Below are 16,458 nucleotides of genomic sequence, written 5' to 3'. Positions count from 1 at the left end.
ACAGCACCCAGCCCCACAGCACCCCACCACCACAGCACCCAGGGTCCCTGTCCCACAGCACCCAGCCCCACAGCACCCATCCACGTGGCACCCAGGGTCCCTGCCCCCCCCCCCCCCCCCCCAGCACCCTGTCCCCCCATCCCCTCACCCGTCCGGTTGAGCCCGGGTCCCTCGGCCTTGACCTTGCTGGCGTCGTGGGACGGGTCCACCTTGATGCGGAAGGGGCTGCTGGGGATCTCCTGCGGGGAGAGACGGTGGCACAGCGGCACGGTGGCACGGTCAGGGGACAGGGGACGGAGCCCCCCCCCCCCCCCCTTTCTGACGTCAGCGGGCAGGGAGGGGCCACCCAGGGCACCCGGCGTGGGGCAGGAGGGCGGGGTGGGTGCGCAGTACCTGGTTGGCGAAGAGCACCATGATGGTGTAGAGCCCGGCGCCGGGCGGCGTGTACTTCACCGTGAAGGTGTCGTTGTCGTTCTTGATGATGTCGAAGTCAATGTCGGCCTCCAGGGGTCCCACCACCCCGGGGGCGCACTTGATCCCGATGCTCACGTCCCCTGCGAAGTGTCCCCACCGTTCAGCACCGTGGCACCAACGGAGGGGAGGGTGGGACCAGGGACGTGGGGCTGCACCAGGGGTGTGGGGCTGGACCAGGACCAGGGATGATGGACCAGGACCAGGGATGATGGACCAGGGATGGTCGACCAAGACCAGGAATGGTGGACCAGGACTAGGGGTGATGGAGCAAGACCAGGGATGATGGAGCAGGACCAGGGATGATGGAGCAGGACCAGGGATAATGGAGCAGGACCAGGGATAACAGACCAGGGATGCAGGATGAGGACCAGGACAAGGGACGATGGACCAGGACCAGGGATGATGGACCAGGGATGGTCGACCAGGACCAGGAATGGTGGACCAGGACCAGGGATGATGGAGCAGGACCAGGGATAACGGACCAGGACCAGGGATAACAGACCAGGGATGCAGGATGAGGACCAAGACAAGGGATGGTCGACCAGGACCAGGAATGGTGGACCAGGACTAGGGGTGATGGAGCAAGACCAGGGATGATGGAGCAGTGATGCAGGACCAGGACCAAGACCAGGGATGATGGAGCAGGACCAGGGACGCAGGATATGGGTGTCATGCCCACAGAGGGGACCCCATGGGTGCCCCCCGCGGTCGGCACCCACCTTGCCCGGCCTCGCTGCAGTCGACGGTGAAGTAGGTGGGCTCGTTGGCCTTCAGCCCTGTCTTCTCCACGCCCGGCCCGTAGACCTTCACCCTGCTGGGGTGGCTGCCCTCACCCACGTTCACCTGTGGGCATGGGGACCGTCACCAGTGGGCACCCAGGGTGCCATGAACCCCTCCTTGTGCCTGGCACCCATGCGCCCCGCCACCCATGGGACTCCCATCCCCACCCCACCACCCTGCAGGTCTAGGACCCCCATCTCCATGACCAGCACCCCATCCCTGTGTCCATCACCCCATGGGACCCTCCGTGCCCCCCCATCTGGCACCCCAACACCCTACATGCCTGGCACCCCATGGCAGCCCCATCCCCTTCCCCACCACCCCCATAAGTCTGGGACCCCCATCTCCACGCCCATCACCCCATGGGCCCTCCTATGGCCACCCCAGCACCCCATAGGCCCCCGCCCCGCCATGGTACCCACCCGGAAGGGGCTGCGGGGGGTGTTGACGCCCCCCCAGGTGACGATGATGGTGTGCTTGATGGCCTTGGTGGGCACATAGACGCAGTGGAAGGTGCCGTCCCCGTTGTCCTTCACCTTGATGTCGATGGGGAAGCCCTCGGCATCCTGCGGACACCAGAGAGGGGTGAGGGAACCCAACAGCACCCAACGGCACCCAACGGCACCCAACGGCACCCAGTGGCACCCCACAATGCTCAGTGGAACCTAACAATGCTCAGAGGCACTCAAGAGCACCCAATGGCACCCAATGGCACCCAGTGGCACCCAGTGGCACCCAGTGGCACCCCACAATGCTCAGCGGAACCTGACAATGCTCAGAGGCACTCAAGAGCACCCAATGGCACCCAATGGCACCCAACGACACCTAATGGCACCCAATGGCACCCCACAATGCTCAGCAGAACCTGACTGCTCAGAGGCACTCAAGAGCACCCAATGGCACCCAGTGGCACCCAATGGCACCCAGTGGCACCCAGTGGCACCCCACAATGCTCAGCAGAACCTGACAATGCTCAGAGGCACTCAAGAGCACCCAATGGCACCCAGTGGCAACCAATGGCACCCAGTGGCACCCAATGGCACCCAGTGGCACCCAATGGCACCCCACAATGCTCAGCAGAACCTGACTATGCTCAGAGGCACTCAAGAGCACCCAACGGCACCCAATGGCACCCAATGGCACCCAACGACACCCAATGGCACCCAGTGGCACCCAGTGGCACCCAGTGGCACCCAGTGGCACCCCACAATGCTCAGCAGAACTGACAATGCTCAGAGGCACTCAAGAGCACCCAACGGCACCCAATGGCACCCAGTGGCACCCAGTGGCACCCAATGGCACCCCACAATGCTCAGCAGAACCTGACAATGCTCAGAGGCACTCAAGAGCACCCAACGGCACCCAATGGCACCCAGTGGCACCCAACGACACCCAATGGCACCCAACAGCACCCAGTGGCACCCCACAATACTCAGCAGAACCTGACAATGCTCAGAGGCACTCAAGAGCACCCAATGGCACCCAGTGGCACCCAATGGCACCCAATGGCACCCAACAGCACCCAGTGGCACCCCACAATGCTCAGCAGAACCTGACAATGCTCAGAGGCACTCAAGAGCACCCAATGGCACCCAACGATGCTCAACGGCACCCAGCAGCACCCTACCTGGGCGTAGAGCTTGAGGGGGCCCTTGCCGGCACCGCGGGTGTCGATGGTGAACTCAGCCGGCCGATCCACGATGCACCCGGTGGGCTCCAACCCCGGCCCAAAGGCCTTCACCTATGGGTGGGGGTAACGGGGCGGGGGGGGGGGAGTTTCAGGGTGGTGCTGGCACCCCCCCCCCCCCAGCACCCACGGAGGGGGTGGAGGCAAGGTGGGGGGAGACTGGGGGGGGCCAGGGTGGAGGGTGACGGCGGGGAGAGCAGCACACCGGGGTGCGAAGATGGGTGGGTAGCACCCATGGGGTGGGGCGGGGGGGGTGCAGAGGGAGGTGCTGTGGGGCGCCGTGGGGCGCAGGGGCACCTTCTCGGGCCAGGAGTCGGCGGGGGCGGGGAGGATGTGGGCGATGAAGGGGCTGTCCTTGATGTCCTCGTCGTCGCACACCACGTGCACCGCGTACTCCCCGGCCTCCGTCGGCCAGTACCGCACGTCGCACGAGCCGTCCCCCTTGTCGTCGCACTCGATCTTGGCCTGCGACGGGCCCTCGATGGAGAAACCTGGGGGCGGTGGCGCCGCCGGCGTGACGCGGTCCCTCGGGAGAACCCACCGGGGTCCCCGGCACCGCGTCGCCCCCATGGGCCCAGGGTGGGGTACGGCTTCGTGGCCCCCCGGTGGTGCCCCCCAGACCACGTTCCTCGGCCCCATCGTGGTGTCCTTCAGCCTGGACCCACGTCCCCACCACGGTGCCCCCCCCAACTCCATGCCCACGTCTCCAAGGCGTCCCCCACTCCGTGCCCATGTCCCCACCAGCTCCACGCCCGTGTCCCCACAATGGTGCCCACCACCCCGAGCCCTTGTCCCCAAGATGTCCCAAATTCCACGACCGTGTCTCCACCATGGTGCCCACCACTCCGTTCACACGTCCCCAAGTTGTCCCCCAACTCCATGCCCACGTCCCCACCCCACTGCCCCCACCCCAAGCCCTTGTCCCCAAGATGTCCCCAATTCCAAGCCCACTTCCCCACCATGGTGCCCCCCAACTCAACGCCCACATCCCCAAGACGTCCTCCAACTCCATGCCCACATGCCCCACCATGCTGCCCCCACCCTGAGCCCTTGTCCCCAAGATGTCCCCAACTCCACACCCATGTCCCCACCATGGTGCCCAACAACTCCACACCCACGTCCCCACCACACTGCCCCCACCCCAAGCCTTTCTCCCCAAGATGTTCCCCAACTCCATGCCTGTGTCTCCGCCATGGTGCCCACCACTCCATGCCCATGTCCCCATCAACTCCAGGCCGCCATGCCCCACCATGGTGCCCACCACCCCAAGCCCTTGTCCCCAAGATGTCCCCAACTCCACACCCACATCACCACGGTGCCCCCCCAACTCCACACCCACATGCCCCACCACGCTGCCCCCACCCCAAGCCCTTGTCCCCAAGACGTCCCCCAAGCTCCGTGCCCATGTCCCCACCAGCTCCACGCCCATGTCCCCACCATGGTGCCCCCCACCCCGAGCCCTTGTCCCCAAGACATCTCCAACTCCACACCCACGTCCCCACCATGGTGCCCCTCCAACTCCACGCCCACCTCCCCACCACACTGCTCCCCAACTCCAGGCCCACATGCCCCACCACGCTGCCCCCACCCCAAGCCCTTGTCCCCAAGATGTCCCCCAAGCTCCGTGCCCATGTCCCCACCAGCTCCACACCCATGTCCCCACCATGGTGCCCACCACCCCGAGCCCTTGTCCCCAAGACATCTCCAACTCCACACCCACGTCTCCACCACGCTGCTCCCCAACTCCAGGCCCACATGCCCCACCACGCTGCCCCCCACCCCGAGCCCTTGTCCCCGAGATGTCCCCCAGCTCCGTGCCCATGTCCCCACCAGCTCCACGCCCATGTCCCCACCATGATGCCCACCACCCCGAGCCCTTGTCCCCAAGATGTCCCCAACTCCACACCCACGTCACCATGGTGCCCCCCCAACTCCAGGCCCACATGCCCCACCACGCTGCCCCCACCCCAAGCCCTTGTCCCCAAGACGTCCCCAACTCCGCACCCATGTCCCCACCCCCAGCCCCTGCCTGGTGCCCCCGCCCCCCGCCCCGGGTGCCCCCTGCCCCCGCTCACCCAGGGTGCCCACTTCGGTGCCGATGGCCTCCACCACGAAGTCGGCCGACTTGCCCACCACGCCGCCCTCCAGCCCCGGCCCCCAGGCCCGCACCTTCTGGCTCCCCGGCGCGGGGGCCACCTGCACCTCGAAGGGGCTGCGGGCACCGCGTCAGCACCGGGGGGCGGGGCCTCGCACGCCCCTCGCACGCCCCTCACTCCTGGCGCGCGCCCCTCGCACGCCAGGCACCCCCCTTGTGCCCCGAGCGCCCCTCGCGCACCCCCCTCGCACCTCTCCAGCCCCCCCCCCGTGCACGTCGCGCGCGCCCCTCGCTTGTACCTTGCACACCCCCCGCACCTATTGCACACCACACGTGCCCCTTGCACGCCCCTCGCTCACCCCTCGCACCTATTGCGCCCTACACATATCCCTTACACACCCCCTTGCACGCCCCTCACGCCTACTCCACACCCCTCGCACAGCCTGCACGCCCCTTGCACACTCCACGTGCCTGGCTCGTACCTTGCACGCCCCTCGCACCTATTGCACGCCCCTTGCACCTATTGCACGCCCCTTGCTTGTAGCTTGCACACCCCCCGCACCTATTGCACACCACACGTGCCCCTTGCACGCCCCTCGCACGTCGCGCACGCCCCTTGCTTGTACCCTGAGTGCCCCTCACGCCTATTGCACAACACACATGCCCCTTGCACGCCCCTCGCACAACCCTCGCACCTGTTGCGCCCTACACATATCCTTTGCACACCCACTTGCACGCCCCTCGCGCCTACTCCACACCCCTCGCACACCCTGCACGCCCCTTGCACACTCCACGTGCCTGGCTCGTACCTTGCACGCCCCTTGCACCTATTGCACGCCCCTTGCTTGTAGCTTGGGCTCCACTCACGCCTACTGCACACCACACATGCCCCTTGCACACCCCTCGCACCTATTGCACACCCATTGCATGCCCCCCGTGCACCCCACGCATGTCCCTTGCACGCCCCCTTGCACGCCCCTCGCGCCTATTCCACACCCCTCGCACACCCTGTGTGTCACTTGCACGCTCCACGTGCCTGGCTCGTACCTTGCACGCCCCTTGCACCTATCACACGCCCCCTTGCGTGCCCCTCGCACCTGTTGCACGCCACTCGCACACTGTGCGCTCCCCTTGCTTGTGCCTTGCACACCCCTCGCACCTATTGCACGCCCCTCGCTTGTGCCTTGCACGCCCCCTGCACGCCCCTCGCACGCCCCTCGCACGCCCCTCGCACGCCCCTCGCACGCCCCTCCCACACTCCATGTGCTGGCTGGTACCTCGCACACCCCTCGCCCCTCTTGCACGCCCTGCACACCGCCCCCCCTTGTGCGCCGTCCACGTGCCTTGCACGTGACTTGCATCCCCCCCCCCCCCCAACATGCACACCCCCCCCCCCCCCCGGGCACACCCCCTCACGTGCCTGGCACGCCTCCCCCTTGCACACCCCTTCCCCAACGTGCACCCCACCCCACCCCCACCCCCCCCCCCAACCCCGCGCCTGCACCCAGCCCCGCCAGGCTCGCGGGGTGGGGGGTGGGGGGGTCCCCACGGGTGGGGGGGGTGCCCCCGATGGGTGGGGGGGCGCCAGCTGACCTGCGGGGGATGGCGTAGCCGCCCCAGGTGATGGCCACCGTGTACTTGCCGGGCACCACCGGGTGGTACTCGCACTCGTAGACGCCGTCACCCGCGTCCCGCACCTTCACCGGCTCCTCCGTGCCCTCTGCGGGGAGGGGGGGGGGGTCGGGGGGGGGGCACACCCCCCCCCCCCAAGGGGTATACCCCGCCCACCATGGGCATAACGCCCCCCCCCCCCCCAGTCATGTACATCCCTCCATAGGGACCCCCACGGTGCATCCCCCACCCGTGGACAACCCCATGGTGCCCCCCCAAATGCCGTACATCCCTCCATAGGGACCCCCATGGTGCCCCCCTTCAACCATGGCCCCCCCCCCACGGACACCCCTACACGTGCCCCCCTAATCATCCATCCCACCATGGGCACCCTCCCAAACTGCGTAACACCCCCACCCCCCCTTGCGACCCCCAACCATGGGAACACCCGTGGACACCCCTACGGTGCCCCCCTCGCCCCCAACCACGCTCCACCCCTCTGGGTGCCCCCCCCCCACCCCCCGATCCTGCACATCCCTCCCTGGGGACACCCACGGTGTCGTCCCCCCATCCATGCACACCCCCCCCCCCGCAATCAGGCACCCCCCACCCCCAATGCACCACCCCATGGTGCCACTCCAGCGTACCCCCCCCCTCATGGTGACACCCCCCCCCCCCCGCCCCGGCCCTTGCACGCCCACCCTCGCACACTCACTGGGCCCCTTGACGAGCACCCGCAGGTCCCCGGTGCCGGCGCCCTTGGTGAGCACCCGAAAATCCGCCGTCTCCTGCACCCGCACGCCCTTGGGCTGCAGCCCCCGCCCGGTGGCCCGGCACGCCGAGGGGGTACACGCTGGCGGCACGGCGGCACCCTCAGCACCCACCGCCGCCAGCGCCCCGGGGGGGCCCGCGGGGGGCCCGGGGATCGGCCTCCATGGGCGTTGGCGGGGGGCAGAGGGGGGACGCGGGGTGCCGGGGGGGCTAAGGGTGACATGGGGACACCCTGGGGACACCTTGGGGACAGGGGGGTGCCATGGGGGCTAAGGGGGCCATGGGGACACCCTGGGGACACCTTGGGGACAGGGGGGTGCCATGGGGGCTAAGGGTGACATGGGGACACACTGGGGACAGGGGGGTGCCATGGGGGCTAAGGGTGCCATGGGGACACCTTGGGGACAGGGGGGTGCCATGGGGGCTAAGGGTGCCATGGGGACACCTTGGGGACAGGGGGGTGCCATGGGGGCTAAGGGTGCCCTGGGGACACCTTGGGGACAGGGGGGTGCCATGGGGGCTAAGGGTGCCCTGGGGACACCTTGGGGACAGAGGGGTGCCATGGGGTCTAAGGGTGACATGAGGACACACTGGGGACATGCTGGGGACAGGAGGGTGCCATGGGGGCTAAGGGTGCCCTGGGGACACCTTGGGGACAGGGGGGTGCCATGGGGGCTAAGGGTGCCATGGGGACACCCTGGGGACACCTTGGGGACAGGGGGGTGCCATGGGGGCTAAGGGGGCCATGGGGACACCCTGGGGACATGCTGAGGACAGAGAGGTGGCAGGGGGGCTAAGGGTGCCCTGGGGACACCCTGGGGACACCTTGGGGACAAAGGAGTGCCATGGGGTCTAAGGGTGCCCTGGGGACACCCTGGGGATACAGGAGGGACATGGGGACACTCTGGGGACACCCTGGGGCACAAGGGTGCTATGGGGAGACCCTGGGGAGGTAAGGGGCCCATGGGGACACCCTGGGTGTCATGGGGCCACCGTGGGCACCGATGGGTGCCAGGAGGACACAGTGAGGCCGCGGTGGGGACGCCAGGGCCAGGTCTCACCTTCAGCCACGTTGACGGTGAAGGGGCTCTTGGGGATCTGGGCGCCGGCGTAGGTGACACAGACGGTGTGTGGCCCCTCCAGGACGGGCCGGTAGGTGCAGCGGTAGATGTTGTCCCCTTTGTCCTCCAGCATCACCTCCACCGTGTCCCGCCGGCCCTGGGGGTCCACGATCACCACCCCCACGTCGCCCGGGCCAGCCCCTGCCACCACAAGGACACGGGCTCAGTGCCACCCAGCCATGCCATGGCCATGCCACCATGAGAACATGGCACCAGAGCCACCAGGCCATCCCATGGACACACCACCATGAGGACATGGCCCCGGTGCCACCAAAACATCTCACAGCCACACCACCATGAGGACACATTCCCAGTGCCACCAAGCCATCCCATGGCCACACCACCATGAGGACACATCCCTGGTTCTACCAGGCCATCCCACGGCCACACCACCGTGAGGACACGTCCCCCGAGCCACCAGGCCAGTCCACGGCCACACCACCATGAGGACACATCCCAGAGCCACCAGGCCATCCCATGGCCACACCACCATGAGGACACGTCCCCCCAGAGCCACCAGGCCATCCCATGGCCACACCACCATGAGGACACATCCCCCCAGAGCCAGCAGGCCATCCCATGGACACACCACCATGAGGACATGTCCCCAGAGCCACCAGGCCATCCGATGGCCACACCACCATGAGGACACATTCCCAGTGCCACCAGGCCACTCCACAGCCACACCATCATGAGGACACGTCCCCAGAGCCACCAAGCCATCCCACGGCCACACCACCATGAGGACACGTCCCCAGAGCCACCAGGCCATCCCATGGACACACCACCATGAGGACACATTCCCAGTGCCACCAGGCCATCCCACGGCCACACCACCATGAGGACACGTCCCCAGTGCCACCAGACCAGTCCATGGCCACACCACCATGAGGACATGTCCCCCCAGAGCCACCAGGTCATCCCATGGCCACACCACCATGAGGAAACATCTCCAGAGCCACCAGGTCAGTCCACGGCCACACCACCATGAGGACACATCCCCCCAGAGCCAGCAGGCCATCTGATGGCCACACCACCATGAGGACATGTCCCCAGTGGCACCAGACCAGTCCATGGCCACACCGCCATGAGGACACATCCCAGAGCCACCAGGCCTTCTCACGGCCACACCACCATGAGGAAATGTGCCCAATGCCACCGGGCCATCCCACAGCCACACCACCATGAGGAAACATCTCCAGAGCTACCAGGCCAGTCCACGGCCACCCCACCATGAGGACACATCCCAGAGCCACCAGGCCATCCCACAGCCACACCACCATGAGGAAACATCTCCAGAGCCACCAGATCAGTCCACGGCCACACCACCGTGAGGACACGTCCCCCGAGCCACCAGGCCAGTCCACGGCCACACCACCATGAGGACACGTCCCCCGAGCCACCAGGCCATCCCATGGCCACACCACCATGAGGACATATCCCCCCAGAGCCAGCAGGCCATCCGATGGCCACACCACCATGAGGACACGTCCCCAGTGCCACCAGACCAGTCCATGGACACACTGCCATGAGGACACATCCCAGAGCCACCAGGCCTTCTCACGGCCACACCACCATGAGGACATGGCCCCAGAGCCACCAGGCCATCCCACGGCCACACCACCATGAGGACACATCCCCCCAGAGCCACCAGGCCATCCCATGGCCACACCACCATGAGGACACATCCCCAGAGCCACCAGGCTGTCCCATGGACACGCCACCATGAGGACATGTCCCCAGAGCCACCAGGCCATCCCATGGCCACACCACCATGAGGAAACATCTCCAGAGCCACCAGATCAGTCCACGGCCACACCACCATGAGGACACATCCCCCCAGAGCCACCAGGCCATCCCATGGCCACACCACCATGAGGACATGTCCCCAGAGCCACCAGGCCATCCCATGGCCACACCACCATGAGGACACGTCCCCAGTGCCACCAGGCCATCCCATGGCCACACCACCATGAAGACACATCCCAGAGCCACCAGGCCATCCCACAGCCACACCACCATGAGGACACATCCCCCCAGAGCCAGCAGGCCATCCGATGGCCACACCACCATGAGGACACGTCCCCAGTGCCACCAGGCCACTCCACAGCCACACCATCATGAGGACACGTCCCCAGTGCCACCAGGCCATCCCACGGCCACACCACCATGAGGACACGTCCCCAGTGCCACCAGACCAGTCCATGGCCACACCACCACGAGGACACATCCCCAGTGCCACCAGGCCATCCCACGGCCTCCCCACCACGAGGACGCGCCCCCAACGCCCCCCGGCACCACCACGGGGCCACGCCACACCTCAGCGCCACCGTCCCGCGCCGTGTCCCCCCACCGCTCCCCGGCGGCAGCCACCCCCTCCCGCCCCCCGTGGCGGGCACCGGAGCCCACCTGCCGTGTAGATGTCGAAGTAGGTGGGCTTGTTGGCCACGTTGCCCACGGGCTCCAGGCCGGGGCCGCGCGCCGTCACCTTGCTGGCGTCGCCCAGGGCCATGCCCACGTTGACGCCGAAGGGGCTCTTGTCGATGTTCTGCCCCGCGAACAGCACCGTCACCTGCGGGGCAGGACGGGAGGGCAGGGGTGGCCGCGGCCCCTCGCCTCGGGGACACCCACCCCCCCCCAACCCCCGGTGCTGTGGGGGGGGTACTCACCTTGTGCAGCCCCCCGACCTTGGGCACGTAGGTGACGCTGTACGTCCGCTTCTTGTCGTTGTTGGGGACCACCTTGGCCTGGAGAGGACCCCCAGTTTGGAGGGAGGGGAGTGACACAGAGCCAGAGAGACGCGGACACCCCCCCCCCCCCCCCCCCCCGGCCCTGCAGTGGGGTGCTGGGGGGAAGGGGGGGGGTGGGTCACGCAGGAAGCCCCCTACCCCCCCACCCTACCTCCTCGGTGTGGCCCTCGGGGTCCTCGACGTAGACCAGGACCTCGCCCACCCCCCGCCTCGAGGGTCTCCACCGTGAACTGCGCCGGCTTCAGCACCACGTTCCCTTGCGGCTCGATGCCTGGGGGTGCCCCGGGGGGGGGGGGTGTGTCAGGGTGCACCCCCTCCCCATGGCACCCCCACCCCCAGCACCCCACGGTGGGGACCCAGCCCTTGGGACCCCATCAGCACCCCCACAACTCGGGACCTCCAGGTGGGTGGCCCTTGGAGGTGGGGAGGTGGGTACCCCCCCGCCCCCCAGGTATGGAGGGGATTTGAGGGGGGGGGGAGTGTCAAAGGGGGTCCCTGGGGTACGGGTGGCCCCCTGGGGGGACCCTGGATATGGGGGGGGGGGCAGTCTGGGGAGTCCTGGTGGCACCTTGGGGGACCTTGGGGTGTCCCTGGGCATGGGGGGGGGGCACCACGGATGTCCCTAGGAATGAGGGGGGGCTTTGGGGGTTCCCTGGGGGTCCCTGAGCATGGAGAGGGCCCTGAGAGAGCCCTGGGTATGTGGGGGCCAAAGCGGGTCCCTGGGCGTGGGTGGCACCTTGGGGGTCCCTGGGATGACCCCTGGGGGTCAAAGGGGGGTCCCTGGGCATGGGTGGCACCTTGGGGGTCCCTGGGATGACCCTTGGGGGTCAAAAGGGGTCCCTGGGCATGGGTGGCACCTTGGGGGTCCCTGGGATGACCCTTGGGGGTCAAAAGGGGTCCCTGGGCATGGGTGGCACCTTGGGGGTCCCTGGGATGACCCTTGGGGGTCAAAAGGGGTCCCTGGGCATGGGTGGCACCTTGGGGGTCCCTGGGATGACCCTTGGGGGTCAAAAGGGGTCCCTGGGCGTGGGTGGCACCTTGGGGGACCCTGGCGTGTCCCCAGGCATGGGGGGGGGGGGGGGGGCACCGTGGTTGTCCCTGGGAATATGGGGGACCCTGGAGGGGGGGTCCCTGAGCATGGGGGGCACCTTGGGGGTCCCTGGGTGGTCCCTGGGCATGCAAGGGGGACACTGGGAGGTCCCTGGGCATGGGGGGAACTCTTGGGGGACCCTCGGCGTGGGAAGGACCCTGGGGGTATCAAAGGGGAGTCCGTGCGTATGAGGGGGGACCCTGGGGTATAGCAGGGGGGTGACACCCCCCACCCCCCCAGGGTTGGAAAGGGGGCCCGCTGTGCTCGGAGAGGAGCCGGGGGTCACCCTCCCGCCCTGACACCCCATGTCCCATCCCCGTGTCCCCCCTTCGATGGTCCCAGGGACCCCCCGCCCCCCCCCGGGGCCGGTACCCGGGCCCGTAGGCGCGGGCGCGGGCGGGCTGGGGCTGGCGGGCGCGCAGGGGGGGCCCCCGGTTTCAGCTTGGCCTTGGGGAACTGGGAGAGGTAGGTCATGACCGAGTGCTCGTCCACGTTGGGGTCCACGATCTCCTCGGGGGCGATCACCTGCGGGGAGGGGGGGGGGGGGGGGGGACACACACACGGGGACACCCGTCAGCCTCTCCCGCGACACCCCCACCCGAGCCCCACGGCACCCCCCCCGCACCCCTAGCACCCACCCACGGTCCCCTCCGTGACCGGGGACACCTCCAGGGACCCCCACTGCACCCCCCCCCCCAGAGTCCCCTCCAAGCCCAAAGACACCCCAGGGAACCCCCCCTCCATGTCCAGGGATGACACCCCCCTCCCGTACCCCCAAGATTCCTCCATGCCCAGGGACCCCCTGCACCCCCAGGGACCCCCCCTGCACCCCCCCCAGAGTCCCCTCCAAGCCCAAAGACAGCCCAGAGACCCCCCCTCCAGGGACATCCCCCCCTGTACCCCCAAGATTCCTCCATGTCCAGGGACCCCCTGCACCCCAGGGACCCCCTGCACCCCCAGGGACCCTCCTGAACACTCAGGGCCCCCTCCAAGCTCAAGGACCCTACAGAGACCCCCCTGAACCCCCAGGGACCCCCCACCCCCCCGCACCCCCGAGGTCCTCCCCATGCTCAGGGACACCCTAGAGACCCCTCTGTACCAGTGGGGGCTCTCCATGCTCAGGGACATCCCCCCCAGGGACCCCCTGCACCCCCAGGGACCCCCCTACACCCCCAGAGTCGTCCCCCCCCCATGACCAGGGACACCCCCAGGGTCCCCCCCATGCCAAGGACAAGCCAGGGACCCCCCCCCCTACACCCCCAGGGTCCCCCCCCATGACCAGGGACCCCCTCCACACGCCCCCGCACCCCATCGTGGGTCTCACTGGCACCCCGGATCCCTTCCCACCTGCCCCCCCCCGCGCCCCTTGCTGTGCTGGGGGGGGGGGGCACGAGGCCCTCCCAGTGCTCCCAGTGCTCCCAGTACCTGAGGAACGCCCAGCCAGTCGTCAGCCTGCTGCATGGCCTCCCGGGCGTTCTGCACCGGCTCGTTGGGGTCCCAGCTCTCCCAGTCCGGGCACAGGCCTGGCACGGGGTGGGGGTGTCAGGAGGGCACCCCCACCCCTCCTGGGGGGGGGTCAACACCCCCCCTTTCCACCCCCGTTCTCCTTGGCCCCAAGAGCCTCCCAGTGCCTCCCAGTGCCCCCCAGCACCCCATGCCTGGGGGGGGGGGGGTGGCAGATCCCCCAATACCCCTGCCCCCCCCCCCCCCCAGTGGCCACTGAGCACTGGGGTGCAACTGTCCCCCCATACCCTGTGCCCCCCCATGACGTCATCCCCACTAACCGGGGGTGCAATTGCCCCCCCAAATCTCTACACCCCCCCATGCAACTGCCCCCCGTGTCAGGTGCCCCCCCCCATGCCCCCAAACTGGGGGTGCAATTGCCACCCCTGCCCCCATGACCACTAAGTGGGGGTGCAATTGCCCCCCAAACCCCAAACTGACGGTGCACTTGACCCCCCCCCCAAACCCTGGTGCCCTCTGTACCCCCTAACTGGGGCTGCAATTGCCCCCCCCAGCCCCTATGCCCCCCAAACCCCCTAACTGGGGCTGCAATTGCCCCCAATGCCCTGTGCCCCCCAAACCCCTGTGCCCCCCCATGCCCCACTAACCGGGGGTGCAATCACCCCCCAACCCCCTGTGCCCCCCCCATGCCCCACTAACGGGGGGTGCAATCGCCCCCAAACCCCTGTGCCCCCCATACCCCACTAACGGGGAGTGCAATCGCCCCCCCATACCCCACGCCCCCCGTGCCCCACTAACCGGGAGTGCAATCGCCCCCCAACCCCCTGTGCCCCCCCATACTCCACTAATGGGGGGTGCAATTGCCCCCCATACCCCTGTGCCCCCCACCCCCACTAACAGGGGGTGCAATCGCCCCCCAAACCCCTGTGCCCCCCCATGCCCCACTAACCAGGGGTGCAATCGCCCCCCCATACCCCACCCCCCCATGCCCCACTAACGGGGGGTGCAATCGCCCCCCCAATCCCCTGTGCCCCCCCATGCCCCACTAACGGGGGGGTGCAATCACCCCCCAACCCCCTGTGCCCCCCCATGCCCCACTAACGGGGGGTGCAATCGCCCCCCAAACCCCTGTGCCCCCCATACCCCACTAACGGGGGGTGCAATCGCCCCCCAAACCCCTGTGCCCCCCCGTGCCCCACTAACCGGGGGTGCAATCACCCCCCCATACCCCACGCCCCCCGTGCCCCACTAACCGGGGGTGCGATCGCCCCCCAACCCCCTGTGCCCCCCCATACCCCACTAATGGGGGGTGCAATTGCCCCCCATACCCCACGCCCCCCACCCCCACTAACAGGGGGTGCAATCGCCCCCCAACCCCCTGTGCCCCCCCATGCCCCACTAACCAGGGGTGCAATCACCCCCCAAACCCCACGCACCCCCCCCCCCCCACTAACGGGGGGTGCAATCGCCCCCCCATACCCCCCACCCCCCACCTACCAGAGCCACAATCACCCCCACCCCCCACCCCCCGCGGGTGCAATTGCCCCCCCCCCCCCTCCCCCCAGCCCCCCCCCCCCCCCCGCATTCCCCCCCCCTCACCGGGGGCGCAGTTGTCCACCAGCGCTCCCAGCGCTTTCCCGTCCTGCCAGTCCCGGTGGAAGTTGGTGATGGGCAACTGGGGCACCTTGTTCTGGATCCAGCCCAGCAGGCGCTGCTTGGGGGTCTGCCGCCGCGCGTCCTCCTCCTCCTCATCCTCCCACATGGGCATGGAGATGGAGTAGTGCAGGATCAGCGTCCAGATCAGCCCCAGGATCAGCTTCAGGTTCCCGTCCACGATGGCCTTGCTGTCTGCGGGGACACCGCGGGGGTCACCCCAGCACCCCCGGGGGGGGGGGGGGGGGGGGGCGGGTATGTCATCCTGGTGCCAGCCTGGGCACACCTCGGCACCCCAGTGTCAACCTAGGGGCACCCCAGCATGTGGGCGAGGGTCCCTGACACCCCAGTGTCAACCTAGGGGCACCCCAGCACACAGGCGGGGGTCCCTGACACCCCCCCCCCCCCAGCCTAGAAGCACCCCAGCACCCGGGCGAGGGTCCCTGACACACCCCCCCCCCCAGCCTAGAAGCACCCCAGCACCCGGGTGAGGGTCCCTGACACCCCAGAGCCACTCTGGGGACACCCCAGCACGCGGATGGGGGTCCCTGACACCCCAGTGTCAACCTGGGGGCACCCCAGCACCGGGGTGGGAGTCTCTGCCACCCCAGCACCAGCCTGGGGGCACCCCAGCACCCGGGCGGGGGTCCCTGACACCCCAGAGCCACTCTGGGGACACCCCAGTGTCAACCTAGGGTCACCCCAGCACATGGGCAAGGGTCCCTGACACCCCAGAGCCACTCTGGGGACACCCCAGCACCCGGATGGGGGTCCCTGACACCACCCCCCCCCCAGACGAGGGGCACCCCAGCACCCAGGCGGGGGTCTCTGCCACCCCAGTGTCAACCTAGGGGCACCCCAGCACCCAGGCGGGGGTCCCTGACACCCCAGAGCCACTCTGGGGACACCCCAGTGTCAACCTAGGGGCACCCCAGCACCCGGGTGGGGGTCCCTGACACCCA

General features: G+C 68.5%; 1 protein-coding gene across 1 annotated transcript in view; it reads right to left on the bottom strand.

Annotated features, from left to right (window-relative positions):
- The window catches only part of LOC104351315 (filamin-C-like), a gene marked incomplete at its 5' end in the record, with an annotated part of 43,446 nt that extends 27,755 nt beyond the window's left edge, over positions 1-15,691 (bottom strand). Inside the window, 18 exon segments of the mRNA XM_086481182.1 lie at positions 149-239; positions 394-554; positions 1,194-1,317; positions 1,677-1,820; positions 2,882-2,995; positions 3,239-3,432; positions 5,017-5,153; positions 6,630-6,756; positions 7,363-7,500; positions 8,480-8,680; positions 10,949-11,111; positions 11,209-11,286; positions 11,441-11,494; positions 11,496-11,560; positions 12,726-12,804; positions 12,806-12,904; positions 13,805-13,902; positions 15,443-15,691. Of these exon segments, the coding sequence (XP_086337308.1) occupies positions 149-239; positions 394-554; positions 1,194-1,317; positions 1,677-1,820; positions 2,882-2,995; positions 3,239-3,432; positions 5,017-5,153; positions 6,630-6,756; positions 7,363-7,500; positions 8,480-8,680; positions 10,949-11,111; positions 11,209-11,286; positions 11,441-11,494; positions 11,496-11,560; positions 12,726-12,804; positions 12,806-12,904; positions 13,805-13,902; positions 15,443-15,691 (2,316 nt within the window).
- Positions 15,692-16,458: the final 767 nt, after the last annotated feature.

This window comes from Leptosomus discolor, unplaced genomic scaffold, assembly GCF_034619465.1.
Source record: "Leptosomus discolor isolate bLepDis1 unplaced genomic scaffold, bLepDis1.hap2 HAP2_SCAFFOLD_157, whole genome shotgun sequence".
Lineage (NCBI taxonomy): Eukaryota > Metazoa > Chordata > Aves > Leptosomiformes > Leptosomidae > Leptosomus > Leptosomus discolor.
This window is presented reverse-complemented; position numbering and strand designations above follow the sequence as displayed.